General features: G+C 42.3%; 1 protein-coding gene across 1 annotated transcript in view; it reads right to left on the minus strand.

Annotated features, from left to right (window-relative positions):
• The window catches only part of DENND4A (DENN domain containing 4A), a 2763357-nt gene that overhangs the window by 1891813 nt on the left and 846210 nt on the right, over positions 1–25334 (minus strand). Inside the window, exons 8-9 of the mRNA XM_044077857.1 lie at positions 16048–16062; positions 465–493 (exon numbers count right to left, since the gene is read on the minus strand). Of these exons, the coding sequence (XP_043933792.1) occupies positions 465–493; positions 16048–16062 (44 nt within the window). The remainder of the gene's footprint in view (positions 1–464; positions 494–16047; positions 16063–25334) is intronic.

Genomic DNA, 25334 nt, shown 5'->3' on the forward strand with positions numbered 1-25334 from the left:
GGGATAAGACAAATGACAACTTAGGTGGAAGTGTTAAAGATAAACTAAAAATTGAGAAGTTATACTGTCATGATAAGGAGATAAATAAAACAAAGACGACTTTAAATGAAGAAAAATACTTTGCATGACACAAACTTTTGAAGAATAACTACAGCATGTAATAATGACATTAATGATATAATTCAGCAATATAAGGAGTCTGACAGTCTGAAAAAAATGCAAAAAAAGAAGTTATGTATTCACCATAATGTTTCACCTGTGTTGTCCACTTTCATTCGTTCCTCACTGAGTGGGTTCGGATCTGACTGCCGGTTTTTACAGCTCGTGGATACTGGAAACTCTCGAGCTCCTTTTTTTCTTGTCTGAGGGGACCTCTTGGATAACTTTTTTCTAGCACATTTTTTTTATTTCTAGTGCTGCTGCTGCTTTCCTCTGGGTGGAATAGCAGGAATTTTGTTTACTACTGGGGGTGGGAAAAGGGTATTTGTATAACCTCTGGAAATAATTCTCTGCACCCATTAATATTTTGTAATCTCTAGCCAGCCTCTCTGGTGCAAGGATAAATGACCCCTAACTGCCTCCAAAAGTCCGGAAATGTGTCCTCCTTTCAAGAAGCATTGGTAGGATCGATCAGAAAATGTTTCCCTAGATCCTTGGTTCTGCGGGCCACCTCTGCCACACAAGTGGTGTCTTCTGTTAGAGCTCCCCTCCTGCCCTGGGAGAACTACTTCCATGTGGCTCATGAGCAGGACCCCTGGGACTTTTTGAGCCACATTTTTCAAACACGTCATTGATTCCTAGAGAAGATCCTTTGAGGAGTTGAAAAATGTACGCCCACCGCAGACAGGGTCTTACCATCCTGCTCACATCTGGAGAGTATCTTTAACCTTGGGTACAAACAAAGAACTTCCTTCAAAGGGGGCACTGACAAAGGAGGACTTGAAGTGTTCGGCAAAATCACACAGGCGCCTCTAGGGATGTCTCCTAATGGAAATACCTGAACCCACTGCCCTTGAGGCTCCTTCAGCTGCATGTGAAATGAGCTTCATGGACGAATTTGAGGAGGATTTAGTGTAGCCAGCTGTGAAGCAATATAGCTCTCTGCCTTAGTCATAATGGTCCCAGAAAGGGATTTGGAAAGTTCTTTAATCAAATCCCTCTGAAGTCTGATGAAGTCTACCAAATAATTCAGCGACTTGAGTGCAAAGGTCATTGAAGCATATACATGCTTCTGAAATCTGTCCAAAGCCCTGGACTCCCTGTTGGGGGATGGATAGATGAGCCCTGTTCAGTGAGTTTCTTCATTGGGGCCACCGCTATGATCATGGCATCTACTGCTACTCCTTTGCTCCAGAGCTCTTCCTTTCGGTGGTGCCAGGATTACGTCTGGTATCTGGAGGATGGGCTCAACAGTGTTGGGTTTCTTCTACGCTTGCCTAGCGATCAAATCAATGAGCTTATCGGTGGGCGGAGTCACCTAGGAGGCAGATCCAGACACAAAAGTTTCCAGGAATACAGATTCCTCTTGGGAAGGGTTATCATTAGACCAACCATCCCTTTGCTTAAGGATCTCCAGGATGTCTCCAAAGGAGACGCCATCAGGTGGTGATCTTGAGGACCCTTCCCCCATATCAAAACTGGTATCTTCTGTGACAGACTCTTGAGGACAGTCTAAGTGCCTCCTCTAGCACTTTCTCCCTAGGGACTTTTTTGATGGGATGCTCTGGAGAAGTATCAAAAGATGCAAGTATACTCTGCTGGGTAGTCTGGAGACTTTGGGCTGGCTGGCTGTCCCTGTGGAGTAGAGTGTTGAAGCTCAAGGCAATAAGACATATGAGAATGGGAAGACTGATCCATGGGGGGGTCAACCTTCCTCTAGAGGTAGAGAAAATTCTCTCCAATACCTCAAAATACAGAATGCCCCAAGGAGTAGGTCGTCGAGGGTGCCGAGAAGACAAGCTTGCGGACTGTCAGCTCCCTCTGAACCAAAGGCAGCCCACCTGAGGCATAGGCTGGGGCTGAGCTGTCCACAGCCAAGGCTCTGAGGGGTACTGACTGCTCAGACAACTTCATAGTTGACTAACACCTTGGATCCAACAATGGTGTTACAGTTCTTACAGTAATCTGGTTCCGACACACTAGGAGCCAGTCCACTCAGAGAAGACATCATTGCTGAATATGCAACAATTTTCGGATCCAGTTCTGGAAGTCTCAGATCCAGGAGCTCCAGAGCTGAAGATTGGATCGGAGAAAGAGCCAAAACAGGAGGAGTAGTACTAGTAATGGTCTACAGACCCAATAGTGTAGGAGCAGGGAAAACTCCCATCTGAATTTCTGCCAAGAGAAATTTTCTCCTCATTCTATTCACATCTGCTTCTGTCAGACTCCTAGAAGACTAAGGAGGCCACTAAAGGGGCCCTAGAATGATGGCATCTCTCTAGGAAGGGTGAAGGTAAAAAGGGTCTAGAGATGGCATATAATGGATCCCAGGGAGCTTCTTCGGCTACAAGTGTGTCAGATCTGATGACATGGATCTGTTATCAGATGCTGTCAGATCCGAGGATTTAGTCTTCGGATCCGACTGCTTAGACACCTTGCAAGAAGGTTCAAGAGTAGAAAGGTCACACAAACAAACCAATCAGTAAAAACTACAAAATAGCCAAGCTAGAGTTTTCATTGTGTGATACCTTAAACCTCCTCTAATAGAAGCCCATGGGATATATGCAAATGATATAGAAACAAAAAACACTAAGAAAACACACCAAAAACTTATAGTACCAAAATTCCATTTATTTGACAAGTCGCAAGTTCTAAAACGTTCACCAAAAAGTGGCTTCAACAGGTATATCTAAAATCAGCACTAACAAGCAGTTCCTTATATACTTCCTAGCATAGTCACAAGAGCTAATGTAGTCACATGATGCATTTCAAAAACAATACAAGTATTTCAAATTAGTTTATACAGTAAATAACCATAAAATGTAGATGTAAAATATCAATAAAAAGATGTATCAAAATTAACATTTTTCTACACAAGCATATCATACTTTCACATGCTTGTTATTGTCTTGTCTGTTGTCTATATCCCTAATTGCAGTCATCCCTATTAGCACAATCTCCTTTCTCCATTCCCGTGTTGGATATATTTTTAGAATACTTTCTGGTCCTTTATGAATATAATATTCTGTATAATTATTGTTATTCTCCTTAAAGGTCTGCATCCAAAATCCCAGTCTCTCCTTGTTTCTTGAGCTTCCCCCTGCTTCATCATTATCTTTTTCCACTTTGAATTACAGTTTTCTACTTATGCTATGTACAGGAACCTTAACTGTGCTGCTCTGAAATACCCCTTCAAATCAGGTAATCCCAATCCTCCCTGTTCTATTGAAAGAATAAGCTTATACCACTTGACTCTTGCCGTCTTCCCTTCCCAGATAAAATCCTTCAGCTCTTTATTAATTGCTATCTACAACTTCTCCTCTGGTTTATAAAAATATGCCTGACCTGTGTATAAGACTAAAGGGACTAAAAACATTTTAACTGCTTGTATCTTACTATCGATATCCTTATAACAGAGCTCAATTTTTGTATTATCTTTTGTATTATCTTTTGTTTAGTCTGTTTCCACACATACTTAGCTGCCACACTAAAATCATTTTAATCTATATTCCTAAATACTTCATTTTATCATGTCCCCATAAGTATGTACATTCCTGAACCAATTCCTGAGAACATAATTTATTGCTATTGCCTTTGTTTTAGCTTCATTCATTTTGTATCCTGAAAAGATATGAGACTGTCCCAATATGTTTCCACAGCATTGTAATGTTCCCTTTCCAGTTTTGTCAAATATAAAATGGCGTCTGCAAATACAGCCAGCTTTTCTGGACTACCATACCAATTATATCCCTGAATTTCTGAGTCCCTTATTTTCTTTGCCAAAGGTTGAAAATATAATGCAAACAACAAAGGGGAGAGAGGACACACCTGTCTGGCTCCTGTGCTCAACCAGAAATCATCAGATAGGACCCTAACCACTTTAAGTTTTGTCCCTGATCCCTCATATATCCTCCTAATCAACCTTATAATTTTATCAGGGAATGCAAAGGCTTCCATCACTCTGCTTATAAAGTCTCATCTTACTCTGTCAAATGCCTTCTCTGCATCAAGACACACCAACAACAGTGGTATTTTCATTTCCAACAAAAAGACAAAGACTGAAAGAATTTCTGAATTTCTTGACAGCATTTTTAACCCATTAGTACAAGCCACAGAATTTTACATTAAAGATTCTTGGGACTTTCTCGACAATCTGCACAAATTGCAGCTTGACTTTTCCAAATGCCAATTGGTGACTCTAGATATTACAGCACTATACACCAACATTCCACACTATAAATGTTTAAAAGCATTAGAGGAATTCCTTGCCTACAACACTAATTTCAACCACAACATGATTGAAATGCTAATCACCCTTACCTCCACGGTTTTGACTAACAACTTTTTCCACTTTAACAACGTTATCTATCAGCAAGTAAAAGGAGTGGCGATGGGATCAAAAGTGTCTCCTGCCTTTGCCAATTTAGTGCTCAGCAATTGGGAAAAGATGTCTCTCACTAAACTTCCTTTATTCAACAAAGTTAGATTATACAGACGTTACATAGATGACATCTTTTTTGTTTGGGAGGGTCCCCCACATGAATTAGATGTGTTTATCGATGCACTCAGGAACAGCATCCCTTACCTTAATTTTGAGACTTCTGGTAGTGGTACCTGCGTTAACTTTTTAGATACCACTATTTCCATTGACCTTAATTCTGGATCTCTCACCTCCAACATCTTTAGCAAGGATACTTACAAGAACAACTTTTTAAGCTTCCAAAGCATTCACCCATTTTTTATGAAGAAAAACGTTGTAAAAGGACAATTTATCAAAGTGTCTAGACTTGTTAGTGATGATAATGTCTTTAGAGCAGAATGTATTTTTTTGTCCCGCATGTTTATTGCCAGAAAGTACCCAGAACAACTTGTACACAATATATTCACGGAGATAGCAGCTAGAAGACACAACAATTTCAAGCCTATTTTATTGCATGGGTTCACTCCGAAATCTAGAGTCCTGCTTAACAGTTACAGAACTTGCAGTTTCCCTTTACCTATTAGTCGGGACCTCCCAGCCATTAGAGATGTCATCCACAAAAACTGGAACATCATTCAAGCCAACAGTTACGCTAAACATGTTTTAGGTAATACACCTTTGTTCACTTTTAAGAAAACCAGGACGCTCAAATCTTCTTTTGAAAAAAGTGAACCACAGTACACTTTTAACCCTGAGCTTTCCATTGAACCTAAAGGAATGTTTCCTTGCAACAAGTGTGTTACCTGTCCCTACATTTTTACAGGTACTTTTTACAGTTTCCATCATTGTAACATCACAGTGCATTTCAATAAACATTACAATTGTCAGTCCAGGTTTCTAGTTTATGCCGCAGTTTGTAGCACTTGCCACAATTTCTATGTTGGTAAAACCATTAGGAAACTGTCTGATAGACTGAAGGAGCACTTGGCTGCCATAAGGAAAGGAGACTCCAGCAATGCACTTGGCAGGCACAAACTCAATTGTATTGGCTTCAACAAGTTTCTTTTTTTCGTTCTTGAACAGATACAGCAATACTTTGGTGATTGCGAAACCTTGCTAGAATTGAAGGAACTTAGGTGGCAGTTACTACTTAATGCTGAAAACAGTCCAGGACTTAATGATTCCTTGAATGTCAAATGTGCCCTTCGTTGGTTCTCATAACCACTCCCTTCTTGTATTTCACTTATTTTCTGTGTCATCACAGCTGTTATAGGACTTGTCCATCATTTTGGTTTTTAGACTACTCATAGGCTGTTGCTATTAACACGCCACTTTTTCTAATAGTAGTGTTCTAAACTATTTATAGCAGTCTGTTATCATTTGATTTATTTATTGTTCTGATGAAGCTCAAGTAAACATTAAATGAGTGAAAGCGCTCAACATCAGTTTCGTGGTTTAGTGTTTCTTTTGTTCTACAGTTTAAGCAGAAGTTTTTTCAGTCTAACAGTGGTATTTTCTTACATTCTACTCTCCTCTGGATCAGTGTTCTGTTAATGTTGTCTAACATTTGCCTCCCCTCCACAAAAACCACACCGGACCATATCTATCAATTATGGCATAGCTTTTGCCATTACAGAAAAAAAACACTTTATAATAATAGTTTAGTATTGAAATGGGCCTGTATGAAGCTGGAACTGACAGATCTTTACTCTCTTTAGGTAGGTATTACAGCTACTACCACTTTCTTCCAGGATGTTCGGACTTTACCACCTCTTAAAATACTGTTAAACAAAACTTTCCAGATCTTTATCAGTTTTTTCCGCTCCTAGCTTCCAAACTTCCACAGGAATACCATCTATTCCTGGGGACTTTCCTGTAGACTGGTTATACATCATCATTTTCATCTCATTGCTTCCTATCCTAGCCGTTCATAATTGAGCCTCCTGTACTTCTAACTTTGGCATATTTAATTCTTCCATAAACATTTCCATTTGTACCTTTTACTGATTTCCACATTTCTCTGGTTTAAACAGACTTTCATAGAATTTCAAAATATGTCTCATACTTCTATAGGATCCCTTATCTTCTTTGTTACAGGCTCCCTAAGCTTGGTGACAGCCCTTTCTACTTTCTATTGCCTAACTCGTCATGTTAAAAGTTTTTGTACTCGAGTTATCAAAAAACAGTTGATTAATAGCAATCCTTCTAAACTCATGCATATTATTGAGGTAATCCCTTATTTTCTGTTTCGCATTCTGCAGTTGCTCCTTTTCTTTTTCTGTGGGATCTCCCCTACTTCGCAACACTAACATTTATTAGTCCCTCTAAATAATTCTTGTTACTTCTTAACCATATTTTCCTTTATTTCCACCCTATTTTTAAATTCCACTTTAATTTTATCCCACTCCCTAGCTATATTATCAAAATAAACTTCTATCTTTTCTAACAGTGTCTCTAATAGCTCCTGAATAATTTCCACTATCCATTCCTTACATTCTCTTTTCAACAGATAGGTGCGAAAGTGCCAGTGTCTCATTTTTATTTCATTACTCTACGTTTTATTTTAGTTATTAGCGCAAACAAAAAACAACATTAGCGCATGATCTGCAATAGCTACTAAGTGCATATGAAGACCTTCAATTAAATGCATATGTTCTTGTGAAATGTAAGTACTGTCTAGCCTAGCCCAGTTTTTGTATCTTGAGGAATAATGTGTAAATTCCCTCAGAGCTCCTAATACTGATTTCACATCTTCCATGCCAAATCTGTTCATAAACGTCTTTAAAACTCTACCCTCCTTTGCTATATTTCCCTTCTGGGTTCCCCAGATACATCTTCACTATTGCAAATCAAATTCCAGTTCCAACCTACAAGTAATATTCCTTGTTGAAAGCTGATTATTTCTCCCAGAAATTTCTTAAGCTCCATTATAGGAGTTTTCAGTGGAATATAAATACATGCCACTGTAATCCTACTCCCTTGCCAGTAGTCCCTTACTACTATAAATCTACCATCGTCTTTTTTTATCCTCTTCTATTACTATTGGAGCTTCTCTTGCAATTAATTAATGTAAGTACTTCTCTCTTCCTCTGCCCATGTATTCAGCTGAATAACCATCCTAAAAACCTTTCTTTATCAAATTCACATGCTCAGTTCTTTCCAAGTGTGTCTCATGTAACACATCTTTTTGCACTCTACATTTTAAATCTAGTTCACTACTCTTTTTGTATTTATCTGAGGGACCATTAACATTTAAAGACATTACAGAACACATCACATTCTTGAGAGATTATTCCCACCTTTTATGTACATCGTTTTTGTTAAAAGTGTAGTTTCATCTGTTGTGTTACATGCATGTACTCTTTGGCAGGTTAATCTTTTATACAGTTGTTTCTTGTCATCTCTATTTGAGTCTATGTGACATATCACAGAACTTTTTGTTTTACTGAAAACCCTCAAACACACACACACACACACACACACACACACACACACACACACACACACACACACACTAAACCTATTAATTTAATAATAAACAAAACTATGTACATCTTCAAATATTGAAGTTTTAAGCTCCTAATAGGAACAAATGTTCCAAACTGATGGCCACACACAGACTTGAGCTAATCTAAAAGAAAGGCTATCCATGCTAAGATACATGGTATAGCCTGTGGTTCTATTAAGTGCTGTCTGGTTTTGTATTGTTTTTTATAGCTCTCTCAGCTGGGAAAACACTTAAATGCTTTCAGAAAACATTTTCTCCAAGCCGTAAGCTATTTCTCTTTATCAAATTGTCTGCTACAAATGAGAAGCAGACACAAAATGGTTTACTAGAAAAAAGCCTTATAACATTCAGTATTCTTTTTCATTTACTTGTATTCTCTTAAAACGTGTTACTAGATTAAGCTAATGGCCTTAACAGTCATTCCCCTTTACAAGAATGAGAAAAAGAAAATTAATTTTGTCATGCTCTTTTAACCAGATTTTATTTTTACATTGCAGTGTGTACATTTCATAAAACTGAACAAGGAGAAAGAGAGAAGGAAGAAAAACAAAAAAGGAGACTGTATTAGCATCCCCATTACACTTAAAAACAATTGATAAAAACTACTTTATAACATACAAAGAAAATCATGCACCATTAAAATAGTACTATTTAGAAAAAATTGTTTTACTTGCAATTAACTTTCTGTCTCCTCTTTCCCTCTCCATAGTATTTTTCCAAACCTTAATGACATGAAGTAGGGCATATGCTTTAGAGTTCCCTACAAGTTTAATGAAGTCCAAAAAAGTCCAATATTTCCAGCTTTTCTTGTTCTACCATATTTTACAAATAAATATTGGTTTGTAATCCCATATTTGTCAATTTACAAGTTATTGATTTTATTCTCCAAACATCAATGACATTAACTAGGGCATATGCTTTAGAGTCCCTACAAGTTTAGCAATGTCCAAGAAAGTCCAGTATCTCCAGATTTTCTTGTTCTATTCCTATTTATCTCCTTCTCCTAAAATCTGTCTCTGCTTCATTTCCATCATACTCTCGATTCTTCTAGTCAACTGTTTTTTCCTTCTCAAGCATTTTCCATTGAGACACTGGAAAAGATTTCAATGGCACAGTCTCTCTGTGTTCTTTATTACCAGAACAAGAAGCAGAGTCTCCTTCTGTTTCATAGTTCACTTTTTGTTGAACAAAATTTTGCATAACTTTCTTAGCATGTTGTTGTTGTTCGTCTTTGTACTTCATCAAAAAATGATTTTGTTCCCCCACGGGAAAATATTTTGAGGATAGACAGGTACAGCAGTTCATAGGTTTGTAGGTAGGTAACAAGGCTATCGGCCCAAGGGCCTAAGTAAGCCTAGCCAACAAGGTTCCTTGGCTTACGCCACCCAAGAAAGTTATTTTCCGGTGCCCCTGTCGAGGAGAGCCACAGAAGTGAACCCCAGGGTGTATTTCCTATTTCCCATCCACGCGTCAAGATTTTCTTGAAGAGTGCTAATGAGGAAATTTGCTTGACATAGATGGGTAGCTTGTTCCAGAGTATGGGAAATCTCTGGGACAGGAATCTATCCCTCCAGCATGTCCTGGTTATTGTGGTGACAAAGATTAGGTCCCTACAGCGTGTAGCTCACAGAGATTGGGATTTCTTTAGGTGCAGCATGTCCAACAGCTCTGGGTTTGATATAGCTTTATATGTTAGTCAGAGATCACCTCGGAGTAGGTGATATGCCACGGAATAAAGCTGGAGTTTGTTGAGACGGTCAGTGTAGGGCATCTGTTTTTAGGCCAGTAATCCTCTTTGTGAGGTACTTCTGTGGCCTTTCCAGCTGCTGCAGATGTCTTGTGAGGTACATTCCAAAAGGGGCATTGCACTCTATAATAGGTCTAATGAGTGTCGAGTAGAGGGGAATAATGACCTCTTTTTTCCTGGATAAGAACCCTTTTGTGATGAGGTGTGCCACGTGGAAGTATTTCCTGACTACTGCGGTGATGTGATTATCAAAGGAGACTACTGTCTACCTGGGTCCCAAGGTCTCTTATCACACATGTGGCGTTAAGTAGACTGCCACCTATGTGGTAGTTCATGGGTACAGAGTTTTTACCTAAGGGGATGACAATGCACGTTTTGGCATTGAGCTTGAGGCCATGGCTCTGACACCAGGCATCTGTCTCAGTGAGGCCCTTCTGTAGGATGTCCACATAATTTGGGAACTCAACTATGGCTCTTAGTTTGCAGTCATCTGCGGACATAGTTAGCCAAAGGCCTTCTGTGTTAGCCTGCACTTCAGAGAAGTATATACCAAACAGGAGAGGTCCCAGGATTGAACCCTGTGGTTCTCCCCTTGTCACTGGTTTGAAGTCAGATTTGGAATCTGCAACTTTTACAGTGTGGGTTATGTCAGTAAGTCAGTTGGCAACCCATCTTGTGATGTAGGGATTTATACCTAGTTTAGTGAGTTTAGGTATAATTCCAGAACGGAGGATGGTGTCGAAAGCCTTGGCGAGGTCAAGATAGGCTGTGTGAACCAACTTACCCTCAGCTATGGCTTTGGTGACTGCCTCAAAGAAGTCGATCAGGTTCAGGAGGCCTGAACTGCCTTTCATAAACCCGAACTGGGTGGGGTCCAGAGTTTGGAGGTTACCAATGTCTTTCTTTATGAGTTCCATGATGATACATTCCATGGCCTTACAGACCAGGCTCGTCAGGCTAATAGGGTGATAGTTCCCAGGATCAGTGGTGACTCCCCCTTTGTCGAGTGGGAGAACTGTTGCTGTGTGCCATTCAGTAGGCACAAAGCCTGACGTGAGGCTATGATTGAACATGGTGCTTAGGTGTGGAGCCAGTTTGTTCTGAAGTTCATGTAAAACACAGCCTGGGATGTTGTCCGGTCACATGGATGCTGTGTTTTTGGCTTTAGAGAGTGCAGCTTTTACCTCCGTAGTTGTGACTTCATGCACTTCTGCATTCTTCCTGAACAGATATGGGCCCTTTAGGGGGTGAGAGGAGGGTAAAGTTAGCACTGAACCTATCTGCCAGGATGTTGGCAATATCAGTTGGTTCTGTAATTTTCATGCCGTTGTGCTGCAACTCAGAACAGATTTGGGTGTTGCCATTGAGATTCTTGACATAGCTATAGAATGCTTTGTGGCTGTCCCTAGAATCAGTGGTGATTTTGTTTTCGTAGCTAGCTTTGGAGGATCTTATAAGGGATCTCAGCTTCTTACTGAGGCTGACCAGGGAGCTCCTCCACTCATGGGATTTTACTCTCTTTTGCAACAGTTTCTTCCTTCTTTTGTAGAGTTTGTTTATGGCAGGGGACCACCAGATTGGCTTCCTTTTTTTGGAGGACAGCACCTTGGTTCTGTTTGGGATGGCACAATCCATGCACTCGTGTAAGTGCTTATAGAGTGCATTTGTGCAGGATTCAGCAGTTGTTACTATATTGTCCCATCTGCATGGATGTCATGAAGTTCACCACTTCTGTCTTAAGAAGCATGAAGTTGGCTTTGGAGAAATTTTTTACAGTGGTTTCCTTAATGGGGGGTGGGGGCGGGATGTGGATATCTAGGGTGATTAGCTTATGGTCGGATCTGACCAAGGAGTTAACCAGGTGTGGAACACCGGTCACTCATGTTGATAATGACTAGGGCTAGGATATTGTTGCCCCTGTAGGGGGTGTGGATAAGTTTATCCAGGGCATTGGAATTTATGAATTCCAGAAAGCGTTGAGCGAAGTAGTTGGTACATGAGTAGTTTTCCCAGTTAATGGTGGGGTAGTTGAAATCACCCATTATTAGGGTGTTTGGTTGAAACCTAACATTTTCCAGTATATCAAGAAAAGAGGAGTGGGAATCCTTGGGCATGGTGGGGATCTGTAGCAAGCTACAATTTGGATTGCACTTTTGCTCAGAGCTAGTTGCACTTGGATAACCTCCGATGCAGTATGCTGAGCAACTAGCCTGGAGGTGTGGATATCCTTAATGAATATGGACACACCTCCGCCTTTGGTGTTCCGGTCCAGGTTAGATGGCTGAAAAGTATGGTATGAGTTATAGCCTGGTAATGCAAGGATGCTCTCTGGAGCCTTGAACCAGGTCTCAGTCAATGCACAGATATCGATGTTCTTCGTTTTAAGGAGTGCCTCGAGGGAGTGCATTTTGAGATTTAGACTTCTAGCATTGAGCAACATTACCCTCAGTTTTTGCTTACCTGTTCCTGTTATGGTGGTGAATTTGTCATTTGAACCTTACCTAAAATAGGCACTATAGGGGTGGCAAGAGCCTTAGCCAGTATCCGGAATCCCAGGGGTGACAGGTGCAGGCCATCTCTGGCAAAGCATCGTGGTCTGTCGACTATGTCGTCCCAGGAAGACAGATACCTGATCCCCTTAGAATGACACCAGAAGCTTACCCAATTGCTGCAGTCAATCATTTTCTCCTTGTACTGTGGTATCATTCTGGGCGATTTAAATCTCAAGCCTGCACCTCGACATTCCCTGAATAATGGGATACATTTACTCCTCTTCTGCCTGGTATACAATGAGTAGTTATTCTCCACAAACATTCTGCTGTTTCACACTTTTAGTATTTTGTCCTTCTGCCACAGTTTTGTCAGAATCAACTCCTTCCAATGATAAGACTGCATCTTTACTATTAAAGGTCTAGGTTGTTTTCTCATAGCCAGGTTTGGAGCATACACACAATGTCCCTTTCAATTAACAATTCCTGTTGTGGAATAGCAGTTCAGCTGCTCATTTGTGCTTTCAAAAAATGAATACAGTCTGCTCCTTCCAGCTTCTCGGGAAGCTGTTCTCTAATTCTATTATTTTTTGAAACATCAGCGTTTTGCTGAACAGGTACAGTACGTTGCTCATTCAGTGTTTTTTTGTCACTTTTTGTAGCTTATTTTCCTTCAGGTCATTTGTATTTATTTTATTCTGGCATCCAGGCAATGCACTTACTAGTCAGTTATTGAAATTTACTCAGAAATCTAGGTCCACTGGCTCTCTCTGCTAACTTTCTGTTTTCACACCGGGAGAGCTAGAATTAGGCTGTTACTCAATGTGCAGCCATCTTGGAAGTCCAAATACATTTTTTTTTTCAGACAAAAAAACTACCAGCAATGGTGGAAGAGTATCCTATAAAGGAAGGTAAGAGCAAAAAAGGTAAACACTAGTACCAACAATGGCATGCAAAAAGGCTACCAAAAAGTAGAAAAGACTGTTGAATAGAAGAATTAATGAAAGGAAAACATGATAAACTTGTTAAATGTAGAGGGACAATACCAAGAAAATAGAGAAATTTACTGAAGTAAAAACTACTCACAAAAGCCTAATAAGTTTCTGGGAGAGGGAACCACTTTTCTTTTACAAACTGGCCACAAAAAGATGAAATATAGGGATCCATGGGCAAACAAGCTGACATGGCCACAAGATGACTCTTGATGGATGCATACGATAAGCCATCTCTAAGTAGCTTACACAAGCATTTCAAAACCAGATGAGTAAACACCATAATGGGCCCTCTGATATCTGTTAGGCACAACCGAGAAAAGTCTTCCACTGGTAAAGATAAGATTTTCTAGTTGCAGGTTTTCCTGACTCATTCATCACCTGCTAGACATCTTCATAGAATGAGCGCCTACAAGGTATCAAGATAGAATCATCCAGGCTGTCAGTAGTAATTGTTCCAAGTTGGGGTGTACCAGTTGCCCCTGTCATTGCATGAGCAGATCCAGTGTGTGAGGAAGTTTGTGGTACTTGCCCTTGACTAATTCCATTAAAGTGGAGAACCAACTTTGCCTGTGCCAGATGGGGGTCACCACAATGATCTTTGGAAATTCTTTCTGAATCACCAGAAGTACCTGAAGATTGGTGGAAATGCATACAGAACACACTCGTCCAATGGAACAAGAATGATTTTGTCCATCAAGCATGGCTGCAAGGATGTCTAACAGAATTTGTAAAACTGTTTTGAAAGGAGACAAACGGATCTACTTGAAGAGTTCCTCACATCTGGACCAAATCCAGGCAGACTGCTGTCCCAAGTTTCCACTTATGCAAGTCCATCCAAGATCTGTGTGGCCTGTTTACCACTATGATTTGCTCTGACAATGTATGAGGCCTGAAACATCAGAGAATGCTGTCAAGCTACCTCCTAGACCATCAATACCAACCAGCAAAGAGGGTATGACCTAAACCCCCTGGTTTGTTCAGGTACCTCGTGACAGTGGTGGTGGTGTTGTCTGTGACCAAATAAAAGGGGATTTGGGAACCTTAAGTGGTGAAGAAATTGTAAGGTCTGAATCCCTGTGAACATTTCTTTGATGTTTATGTGCTTTGCAGCATCCAAAATGCTCCATTCGCCTTGCACCTGAGCTCTCTTGCTCACTGTTCCCCATGCAAAATCCGATGATTCTGTCTGGACTTGCTGAACTGGGGTCTAGATTGAGAGACATTTGATCCTTACACCACTGTAACTCTTTTCGCAAAACCCAGCATTTGTACTTGGAATTCCAAGGGAAGCAGGTGCTGGCTCCAACAATTTTTTAAATACCACTGAATCTTTCTCATGTTAAGTCTGGCCTGTGGTGTCATGAAGATCACTGATCCCATGAAGCCTAGAATTTTAAGATATCACAATCCATCAAGTAAGGGGAAAAACCTCCAGTTAGAATAAGACACTGACTCTATTAAGGTCTTACTAAGGGCAGTAATAGAAAATATCTAAACTATGTTCCCACACAGCAAACAGGGCTAAACTGCATAAAATATCATGGTAAACCTTGTTCTTCAATCTTCAGAGTGTAGTTAAACAGCACACGCAGTCACAGTACTAAGTAAAATTCACTTGTTCATATAGTGACAGGAAATCAAATATGTTCCCTTAAATTAAACAGAAACCTTTTAAAAAATCATAAATGAGCATTTACTTAGAGACTCCTTTGTCAGAAAAGAAAAGAGGAATTAACAGCTGTAGTAAATAGCAAGCATATTAAAGTAAAAAGTTAACACACGTTTTTTAATAAAACAGAAAGAAAACAAAGGCATATAACTATAAAGAGAAAGGGAAGTTCCAAAGGGATCATTTGAGTATATCTGGAAGCTGTAATCCACCAATGCAGGCTGCTGAGGCAATTCAACTGAGTGAATCCTACAGCTGGCACAAACGACTGAACTGACTTTATGTGACAGTGGTTAGGTTTCCCCTGATCAAAACAGAGTCAAAGGAGGGGATTTTGAGCTCTGGAAAGCTGCCAGTGTAGGTTTTTGTACATGTAGATAACCCATACTTCACTGAGGCAGTGTGAATGATTTAGGTTTATGTCAGATCGAATTTTTGGAAAAAAGAAGTTATGTACTCACCATAACGTTCCATCTGAGTAGTTGCACTTCATTTGTCTTCAACCTGTGGGAATACGGATTTGTATCAGATCTGAGCTGGCAAAGATTATTAGCATCGGCTACAAGCTCCAGACTCCTCCCCTTACCCATTATACACCTCCTCTGCCTTCCATCTCCAGATCGAGTTTGCTGAACTTACACTTATAACCCGACCTGATAACATACTTGTGACCTATACTTACAGTCTGTAGACTGAACATGCGCTAAAGGTTCGTGGGATGGAGGGACGATTGACAACAAATGAAGTACAACTACTCAGATGGAATGTTACGGTGAGTACATAACTTCTTTATCTGAAATAGTTTACTTCATTTGACCTTCAACCTATGGGACAGAGTCCCCAGCTACTAAACTCCTGGGTGGCCCTCATGGAAGGATATTCCGGAGCACCGCGGAGCCAAAGGATGCTCTCCTACTAGATGTCAAATCCAATTTATAATGGGAGATAACCTTATGAGATGAGGACCAAGTAGCTGCAGAGCAAATGTCATCCAAAGACACCCTAGACCAGAAAGCTGCAGATGTAGCCATGGACCTAGTGGAATGAGCTATAACCTGACCTGGAAGAGACATGCCTTTGTCCTTATAGACCTGCAGGATGCATGAAGAAATGCATCTAGCTATCGTGACCTTGGAAACAGGTTTGCCCAAAAAGGGTCTATAGAACGAAACAAACGATCAGATTTATGAAAATTTTTTTGTCCTGTGTAAATAGAATTATAACTGTCTATGAACATCCAACATGTGCAGTCTGTATTCCATCCTGTTGGTAAAATTGGGAAAGAACACAGGCAACTATATAGTCTGATTGATATTGACTGGTGATGCCACCTTAGGAAGAAAAGATGGATTGGTTCAAAGGGAAACTATCTTTATGAAAAATCATGTATGGGAATTTTATGGACAAGGCCTGTAATTCCGAAACCCTTCTAGCAGAGGTAATAGCGACCAGAAAAGCTGTTTTCCACGATAGAAATTTTAGATCGGTAGTAGCAGCAGGCTCGAAAGGCAGGGCGACCAGAGCTTGGAGAACCATAGTAAGGTCCCACGGGGGGAGACAGGGGCGTAATAAAAAAAAGTGCCTTTAATAAAGGCTTTACACAGTCTAGAAAATGCCAAGGACACAGAATTCTCGCCCACACGAAAATAAGAAATGGCAGCCAACTGAACTTTGACAGTAGAAGAACTAGCCCCATGCTGGAAGATGTCAACTAGAAAATCAAGAATGGTGGAAACTGCTGCCGTGAAAAGATCTAAACTCCTCTGAGAGGCACAGAAAGAAAAACGTTTCCACTTGCTGCGATAAACCTTTCTGGTTGACAACTTATGAGCAGTCACCAAAATGGACTTAACTGTCAAGGAAAGTCCGGGAGTCCTAGCAATCACGGGAATTGGAGCAACCAAGCTGTGAACTTCAAGCTGTCCAGACTCGGATGAGGCACCCTCGATGGGTGTGAAATCAGATCCCGAATGGGAATTAGGATCCAAGGTGGAGCCAGAAGGTGAGACCAAAGGAAAGGAAACCCAACCTGGCGAGGCCAAAATGGGGCAATGAGGATCACCTTGCTCTCACAGTCGACAAGCTTTCTGCAGAAACCTTGGGAAGAGAGAAACTGGTGGGTAAACATACAGAAGACTGGGAGGCCAAGCATGAACTAGAGTGTCTCTGGGGGACTCCCCCGGTAGGGGTTCAGAGCAAAAAACCTACCGTACTTTGCGTTGGGAGGAGATGCAAAGAGATCGCAGCAAGGTTGACCCCACTTGCTGAAGATCTGTTCCGCTACTGACAGATTCACAGACCACTCGTAAGGCATCAGAATGGTCCGACTTAGCCTGTCCGCTAGACTGTTGGACCGTCCGAGAATGTACATTGCGCTAAGAAAATGACCAGTGGAGATAACCCATTCCCACACTCTCATGGCCTCGTGACAAAGGGGATAAGATCTGGTCCCTCCCTGTTTGTTGATGCACCAGACTACTGACATGTTGTCTGACTGAATAGCAATCGTCCCTTCAGGAAGAAAGGCATGAAGGGCCTGCAATGTTAGAAGGACTGCCCTCATCTCTAGGACAATGATATGCAAGTTGGTCTCTATAGGGGAACCACAGGCCTTGGCCTGTTCTGCCTGAACAATGACCCCCCCCCCCCCACCCGAGTTGGAAGGCATCCTTGGTCACTGTGGTTTGGGCCGGGGCTGGAATAAAGGGTCGTCCCTCCAAAATGTCCGGAGAGCTCATCCACCATATGAGGGATGACCGACACACTTGACTTAGGTGGATAGAATAGGACAGTGGTAAATCCAACAGGGACCACTGAACCGCCAGAGTCCACTGAAGAATCAGCATGTGTAGTCGAGCACATGGAAGGAGAGTTATGGTCGCCACCATCGAGACTAGGGCCCTTAACACTGATTCCACTGTTAGGAGGGGAGAATGGTAAATCAGGGAGACATGCATCTTGTGGTTTTGAACTCTCTCCGAGGTCAGGAACACTTTGCCCTGGAGTGTGTCTATCCTGGCACCAATGTAGTCTATCACCTGTACAGGCTCTAGTAGAGATTTGGATGCGTTGATTGTAATACCCAAACTCGGGGCAAGTGTCAGAAAATAGTCCCTGGTTTGGGGAAGTAGATGCCTGGTGGGAGCAGTGAGGAGCTAATCGTCCAGGTACGGAGAGATCTGAATCCCCTGAAGCATCAGGTGAGCTGCTACCACTGCCATCACTTTGGTAAACACCCTGGGTGCTGTGGTGAGACCAAAGGGTAAGGCTCGAAATTGATAATGCCTGGCCCCTAGCCAGAAGCAGAGGAACCTCCTGGAGCTTCTGTGCATTTTTATGTGATAGTAAGCATCCTGGAGATCTAACTAGCACATCCAGTTGCTCTCTTGCAGATATGGCATGATGGACTGTAGTGTGACCATCTGCAACTTTTCTTTGGCAACTGACAGGTTCAGGGTAGAGAGATCCAGAATGGGCCTCAAGTCCCCTGTTTTCTTTGGCACCAAAAAGAACCTGGAGTAGAATCCCGATCTGGAGTGATCGGGGGGACGGTTTTGATGGCTCATTTTCCTAGCAGTTTGGAAATTTCCTGTGCTGCTGCCTCCCATTGCGTGGGTGGAACTTCAGGTAGGTGTTTGGGAGATATGGGGGAACCCACAAAGGGGATAGAATATCCTCTGGATATGATCTGAAGCACCCAGCGGTCCGTTATGGACTCCTGTGCCACTGGGTGCAAGGACAATCTTCCCCTGACTGCCTCCAGAGTAGAGCAGTCTGGCAACCCCTCAGGGTTGCTGCCCGGGTCTGTCCAAGAAGGGTTCTCGAGACCTGAAGTTTCGCAGACCCCCTCAGCCTCTGGCCCAGCATCCATTCTGTCCCCCTCTGCCTCTAGGGAAAGAAGAGCCTTGAGTGTCCTGGGAATACTGAGAATTCCGAAACCACATCTTCTTTTTTCCTCCCTGTTCAGGGAAAAGGACCTTTGAGGGTTAGAGAAGCAGATCCCAACGGCAGATAGTGTCTTCCCATTCTTCTCACGCTGGACTAGTGTCTCTTTGACAGTCTTACCGAAAAGAGTCGAGCCATCATAAGGGGTATTGGCAAAGGACGCCTTAAAGGGTTTGGTAAACTGGCACAACCTGAGCCAGACGTTACGCCTCATGGACATGCCGAACCCAGCCGCCCTAGCCGCTCCTTCTGTAGCATGGGAGAGGAGACACATGGATGTATTAGATACTGCTCTCAGAGTGGCCATTTTCGTGGAGAACGAAGCCTTGTCCTCCTGCGACACGGACTTGGGTGGAGACTCCTCCAGCTCCTTCACCAGGTTGAGTTGGAGTCTCATGACATGGGCCAAGTAGTTCAGCCCCTGTATTGAAAAGGTAGCTGAAGCATACACCCGCTTCCCTAGGTGGTCCATCATCGGTGACTCTCGGTCAGAAGGGTGGACTGAGGAACTTTCCTGAGCTAGTTCCCTCTTCGTGGCAGCTAACACTATGGCGTCCACTGGGGAGCCCTTGTTCCAGGAAGGCCTGTCAATAGGGGGACTTAAAACCTTATTGGGGTGCTTGGGGATTGGCTCCACGGTATCTGGTTCCTTCCACGCCCGCGAGGTGATCAAATCCACTAAAGGACCAGCGGGAGGGGACACCCAAGATGTAGACGGGCCCGTGCCGAAAGCCTCCAGAAACACAGACTCATCAGAGGAGTGCTTGGGGGCAGACCAACCTCCCCGCTGGTGTAGGATCTCCATGATGTCTCCAAAAGAGACATCGAGAGGTGACTTTGGGGAGCCCTCCCCCTCATCTAAATGTGTCCCCGGTTAGGGACTCGGGGGAGACCAAGTGCCTCCTCTTGCACGTATGCTTGAGAGACACATCTCCTGTGGGACTCTCCGGGGAGCGCTCGCAATAGGTTCATAGATTAGTACTAAGCTAACTGCCCTTGCGAGCCATTTTAAGCCTAGCCAATTATCCCTTGTGAGACTTGAACCCTGCACCTTGTGTTTGTAAGGCAAGCACCTGAACCATTAGGCCACCCTCCCTTAACCATTAAGCCATCTGTTCCTCTGGGGGAACCGTCTGGGGCTTTTTATGTACAGGCTGTCCCTCTGGTAAGACAACAGGAATTGTAGACAGAGCTAAGGGGGTCTGGACGGAGCCCGACGGGGCGGTCAGGGGCCTCGATCCGATGGAGAGGACCCATTCTACCACATCGAACGCCGGAGAGCGGACCTCCTGGGAAGCCAATAAGGAGGCCGGTCTCCCCTGGTCCGATGAGAGAATCGGAGCCAGACCCAAAGTAGATGGAGTGCCGAGGGAGGGAACCTGGACCGACAACGTCGGAGCCAATGGTAAAGGTTCCACAGACACCCAGGCTCCAGCTTCGTGAGTATCTCGGATCCGAGCTAGTCGGATCCGAGATGCTCCATGCAGCTGCCAGCATCGAGAATGCAAGGACAGCTGGCATAGACACACCGACCAAGGCTAACCTCAGATACAAGAACCACGAAGCTGAAGGTCGGATCAGGGAAGGAGTAATGGGCTGAAAAAAGGGAAGCGAGCTCCTCTCATCTGGATCCGTGTACGGATAAAGCGCCTCATCATCTTATCTGGAGCCATGTCCGATAAAGAATGGGTCGACCAAGACGAGGCCATGGACTCCGACCTGGCCGGTTGGGGAGCTGAGGCCCAGGAGACTGGACGTGCCTCCTCTGGCTCCAGGGAGAACCTTGGAGACCGGAGCCAAGGGGAGCCATGGATCCGAGCACACTTGTTCGGTGACCACTTCCTCTTCTCCTTCATCCTCGACTCTCTCTCCTGCTCTCTACCTCTCCTCTGCTACCACAGGCTTAGATGCAGGAGTTTTGAGTCCCAGCCTGGGAGGGAGAGGAGGCCAAAGACAGAGAAGCAAGACAGGCAGACACAGCAGCCGCTGTGACTGAAATAGAGAACGAGGAGGGAGATTCAGAGGCAGGCAAAAAACCTTTGAGGGCCAACTTGGCCTTGCTATCCTTCAAAGCTCGGGGGTTGAACCCCGCACAAATGGAGTAATCCACACCGAGTGTGGCCATCCACTGGGGAGAGCTTATAGCCACATTCTGTGCAGCACTTAAAATAAGCTTTTCACCCATGCTTAAAGAAGAAATTGAAGAAAAACAGGCAAAAACTTTCTTTCAGTGAGCTAACAACACACCCACTCACCACACTAGATTGACTAAGGGGGGAGGGGCACCACAGACAAACTACACTAAGCTAACTATTACTACAAACCTACACACGATGCCAAAGCGATGGGAGGGGAGAAAGGGTACCTATACTAATTAGAAATGGCTAAAATTAACAGAAATTTTTTGAAAACTTAACAGTCAAAAACACCCTGCTAGCTGGAGCTCTAGAGACACTGTTTCACAAATCTCAGCAAACGAGATCTGGGGATGGAAGGCAGGGGAGGTGTATTATGGGTAAGGGGAGGAGTATGGAGCTCAAAGCTGATGTTAGTAATCTTTGCCGGCTCGGATCCCATACGGATCCGTATTCCCACAGGTTGAAGATCAAATGAAGTAAACTACTTCAGATCTCTAACTTTATAAGGTCAAGACTGTAAGTCTGTATTTCCAAAAACTCGAAAAAAAAAATCTACATTTTTGCAGAGGGCAACTCCGCACATTATATATATCAATTCTACAGGGGGGAAAATGGTAACTTCCCTGATCCCCACTGTACCATGATCATACGAATGGTTTTGAGTTTTCAGAAAGTCGAAAATATGGTCTCAACCATATGAAATCTGAGTTTCCGAAAACCTGTTCATCTGACAAACTCAAATGATGGACATCTGTTCTATCCTTATAGGTTTTAGTGCAGCTCATTATTAGTTTGGCTAACTCAAATCATGGCATTTTAATTGTAATATGACAGAACTAGAAATACATCTTTTCTCATGAAATGTACATGACTTTTATATCTAACAATGACAACTCAGCAGCAATGCATTCTAGACCATTACGTTGTTCTACACATTGAACAAAAGTTAAAGACATCACCACTGACAGAAAGAGTACAATGCAAAACATCAGACTGTTAACAGTGAAAGCTCATAAACACCTGCATTTGCTAACCGTAAAAGGACATCTCAGTTCCTCACTAAGACTTCGTTATGAAACATTCGAACAGTAACAGACGCACATTCAGCTACAAAAAGACACCCAAGACAGATATTACACATTTAGTGATTTCAGTCCTGCACAATGCTGAATTTGACACCACTGCTGCAGTTGCTACAAACTGCTATATTTTAGGCATATATTACAACTGAAAAAATATTCTCCTCTGTAGAAATGTAAAGTAAATTTCCTTATGGTGTAATAACTCAGTAAAGATGTATTATAAACCATTAATATATTCCACGTACTGGGCAGAAGTTAAATATAGCATCTGCAATGGAAATACAGTATAACACAATGTCAGATTGTGAAAGAAGAGACTTGAGCCCTTCTATATGGCATCTATGTATAAAAGGCAATAATTAAGTACTCCTTTGGGTTTCACAATGAAACTTTTTTCAGGTAGCAACAAGTAAGTGCACATCTATCAGATAGTTATAAAACAATGTTTTACCACCCTCAGGACATCAGTACAGCTTGAAGCTGAATTTGACCTCACACTTAAATTACTTCATATGACAATGATGCTACAATAATTAACTACTGAAAGAAAAAAATGTTTCCATTGAAATATATAGGCATTTTTCTTCTGATACAAAGAAAATCAGTAAAAATGTGTTCCAAATGACCAGTGCACTCTGCAGACATTGTCTGAGGCAGTTTGAAAGGTCTAGACAATTGCAGGGTAGCAAAATTGCATATCATTTCCATTTCTGAAGGAATGGAATCTTCAGCAGCCTCATAACCTATCTAGAATGTTGCAGGCTAACAGATGTTTAAAATTATGGCAAGCTACATCACCCAGTACTGTAGGAGACTAAAATATCTAGAATTTCTCCACATATAACAATGAACATTTGAGATCACCTACCCTGCCATTCACCCTTTTAAAGGTCACTGGCAAAATGCACTGCTTTATAGGAAAGGGTAGCCTACTCCAGAAATGGGATATATTGGGGTTAAGTGTCTGTGATGCCATTTTGTACTGTTGATGTAGCAGCAGAGGTTCAAGTCTCTAGAACAGCTGTTTGCTTTACCATGGATTCTGTTTAGATGCTACTGTTCAAAGAATGCTGGGTCATTCATAACGCAGAAGGTTAAGCAGAGATCACCTTTCGAGAGCCTGTATGACACTGAGTCGAGCAAAATGGATTTCAGTCCCGCAGTGTAGCTAAGCATACAGAGTCCTGAGATATTTTTGATAAGTAAGTGTTAAGGTCTCTCAATCTGGTTTAGGTGCTTTAACAAGGCAAATGCCAAACAGTGCATCATTTATCTCTGATTAAGCCCATCACTGAATATAAAATGGGATTATAATTTCTTTGGACCGTAATGAGATACCACAAAGGATAAGGTGTGCAAGGCAGATTTTCTAACCAACACAGAGATGAGGTGATCAAAGGAGAATCTGTTATTAAAATACGTACCAAAGTCCCTGATGAGTGTCAAATTTAAGTGGAATACTAGTGATGCTAGATTTACCAAAGGAAACTATGCTGCATTTCTTGGCACTGAACTCAATTCCATGATAAACACACAGAGTATATTTGTTTCATCCTTGCTGGAGAACTTGAGCATTAGAATTGGATTTGATAGTTACCACAAGTCTGCAATTAGCAAACTTGGTTAGCCACAATCCTTTGACAGTGACATGTCACACAGAATATACCAAAGAAAAAGGAACTCATGTCAGAGCTGTGTGGAACACCACTGGTAGCATTTTTCTGTCTACAGCAAATTCCCCTGAACTTAACTGTATGGGAAAGACACCCAATTACTAATCCAGTGGATTAATGTTGAACTGGGAGAGTTTGTCAATAGTACCAGTATGGGGATACTGTCAAAGGCCTTGGCAAGGTCCAGATAAGCAGTATAAACTGTACGTCCCTTGACAACTGCCTATGTAATCCTTACAAAGGACTCAGGCAGATTGAGCAGTCATGAATTAGAAGTTATGTACCTACCATAACGTTCCATGTTAGTTGTCTTCTCTCGCCTTCTTTCTTGCTGGATGGGTTCGGAGCCGATCCTCGGCTCCGACTCGGCACTTGCTAAGCTCGAGAGCTAATTTTACCAGCTCGAGGCAACCCAATATCCCATGATGCAAGGCGGAGACTACCCAGATCTCGTTTGGTAGCTAAAGAAATAGTAATATTTTCTTCCAACTGAAGAAGAGGAAGAAAAATAACAATACTAAATAACATTATAACCCTCTAGAAAGGATCAACCTAATCTAGTGACACTAGAAGTTGAACAGCTAGAAAAAGGGAATAACCTCTTAATAGAAGATGCATAATCTTCCCGGTCTGACCAGGCTAGGGGATGGAGGGGGACGAAGAAAGAAGGCGAGAAGACAACTAACATGGAACGTTATGGTAGGTACATAACTTCTAAATGTTAAGTTGTCAATCTCGCCTTCATTCTTGCTGGATGGGACCGCGTCCCTAGCACCTCTATCCTGGGTGGCTCAATGGAACAGACTCTTGAGAACGGTGGAACCAAAATTCGCTCCGTCTCTGGAGGCCAAGTCTAATTTGTAATGTGAAACAAAGGTATGAGGAGAGGCCCATGTGGCTGCTGCACAAATAGTGTCTATTGGAAGTCTAGCTTGAAAAGCTGTAGATGTAGCTAGAGCTCTGGTAGAATGGGCTTTTGGCTTAGAAATCAACTCTTTGCCTCTGAGCTGATAAATGTAAGTGATCACAGACGACAGCCATCTAGATAAAGTTACCTTAGAAACTGGAAGGCCTTTCCTGTTCTCTGCATAGGATAGAAACAGTTGATCACATTTCCTAAAAATTTTAGTCTTGTCCAGATAATATCTGAGCTGGCGGAGAACATCCAGACAATGTAACTTTTGTTCCGCTCTATCAGAATAATTCGGGAAAAATACTGGAAGATCAATGGATTGATTTAGGTTCGTCTGCGATGCCACTTTTGGTAAGAAAGACGGATTAGTCCTTAGTGATACCCTATCTTTGTGAAATATTAAATAGGGAGGACGAATGCAGAGAGCATGAAGCTCAGATACTCTCCTGGCAGAAGTAATGGCAACTAAGAAAAAGTGTCTTCCAAGAAAGCAATTTCAAAGAACAGGCAGCTGCAGGTTCGAACGGGGGAAGAATCAAGGATGTTAAAATTAAATTTAGATCCCACTGTGGTGGGGGGTCTCTAATCGGAGGTTT

Source organism: Protopterus annectens, chromosome 7.part0, assembly GCF_019279795.1.
Source record: "Protopterus annectens isolate FY-2018-M chromosome 7.part0, PAN1.0, whole genome shotgun sequence".
Taxonomy (NCBI): Eukaryota; Metazoa; Chordata; order Ceratodontiformes; family Protopteridae; genus Protopterus; species Protopterus annectens.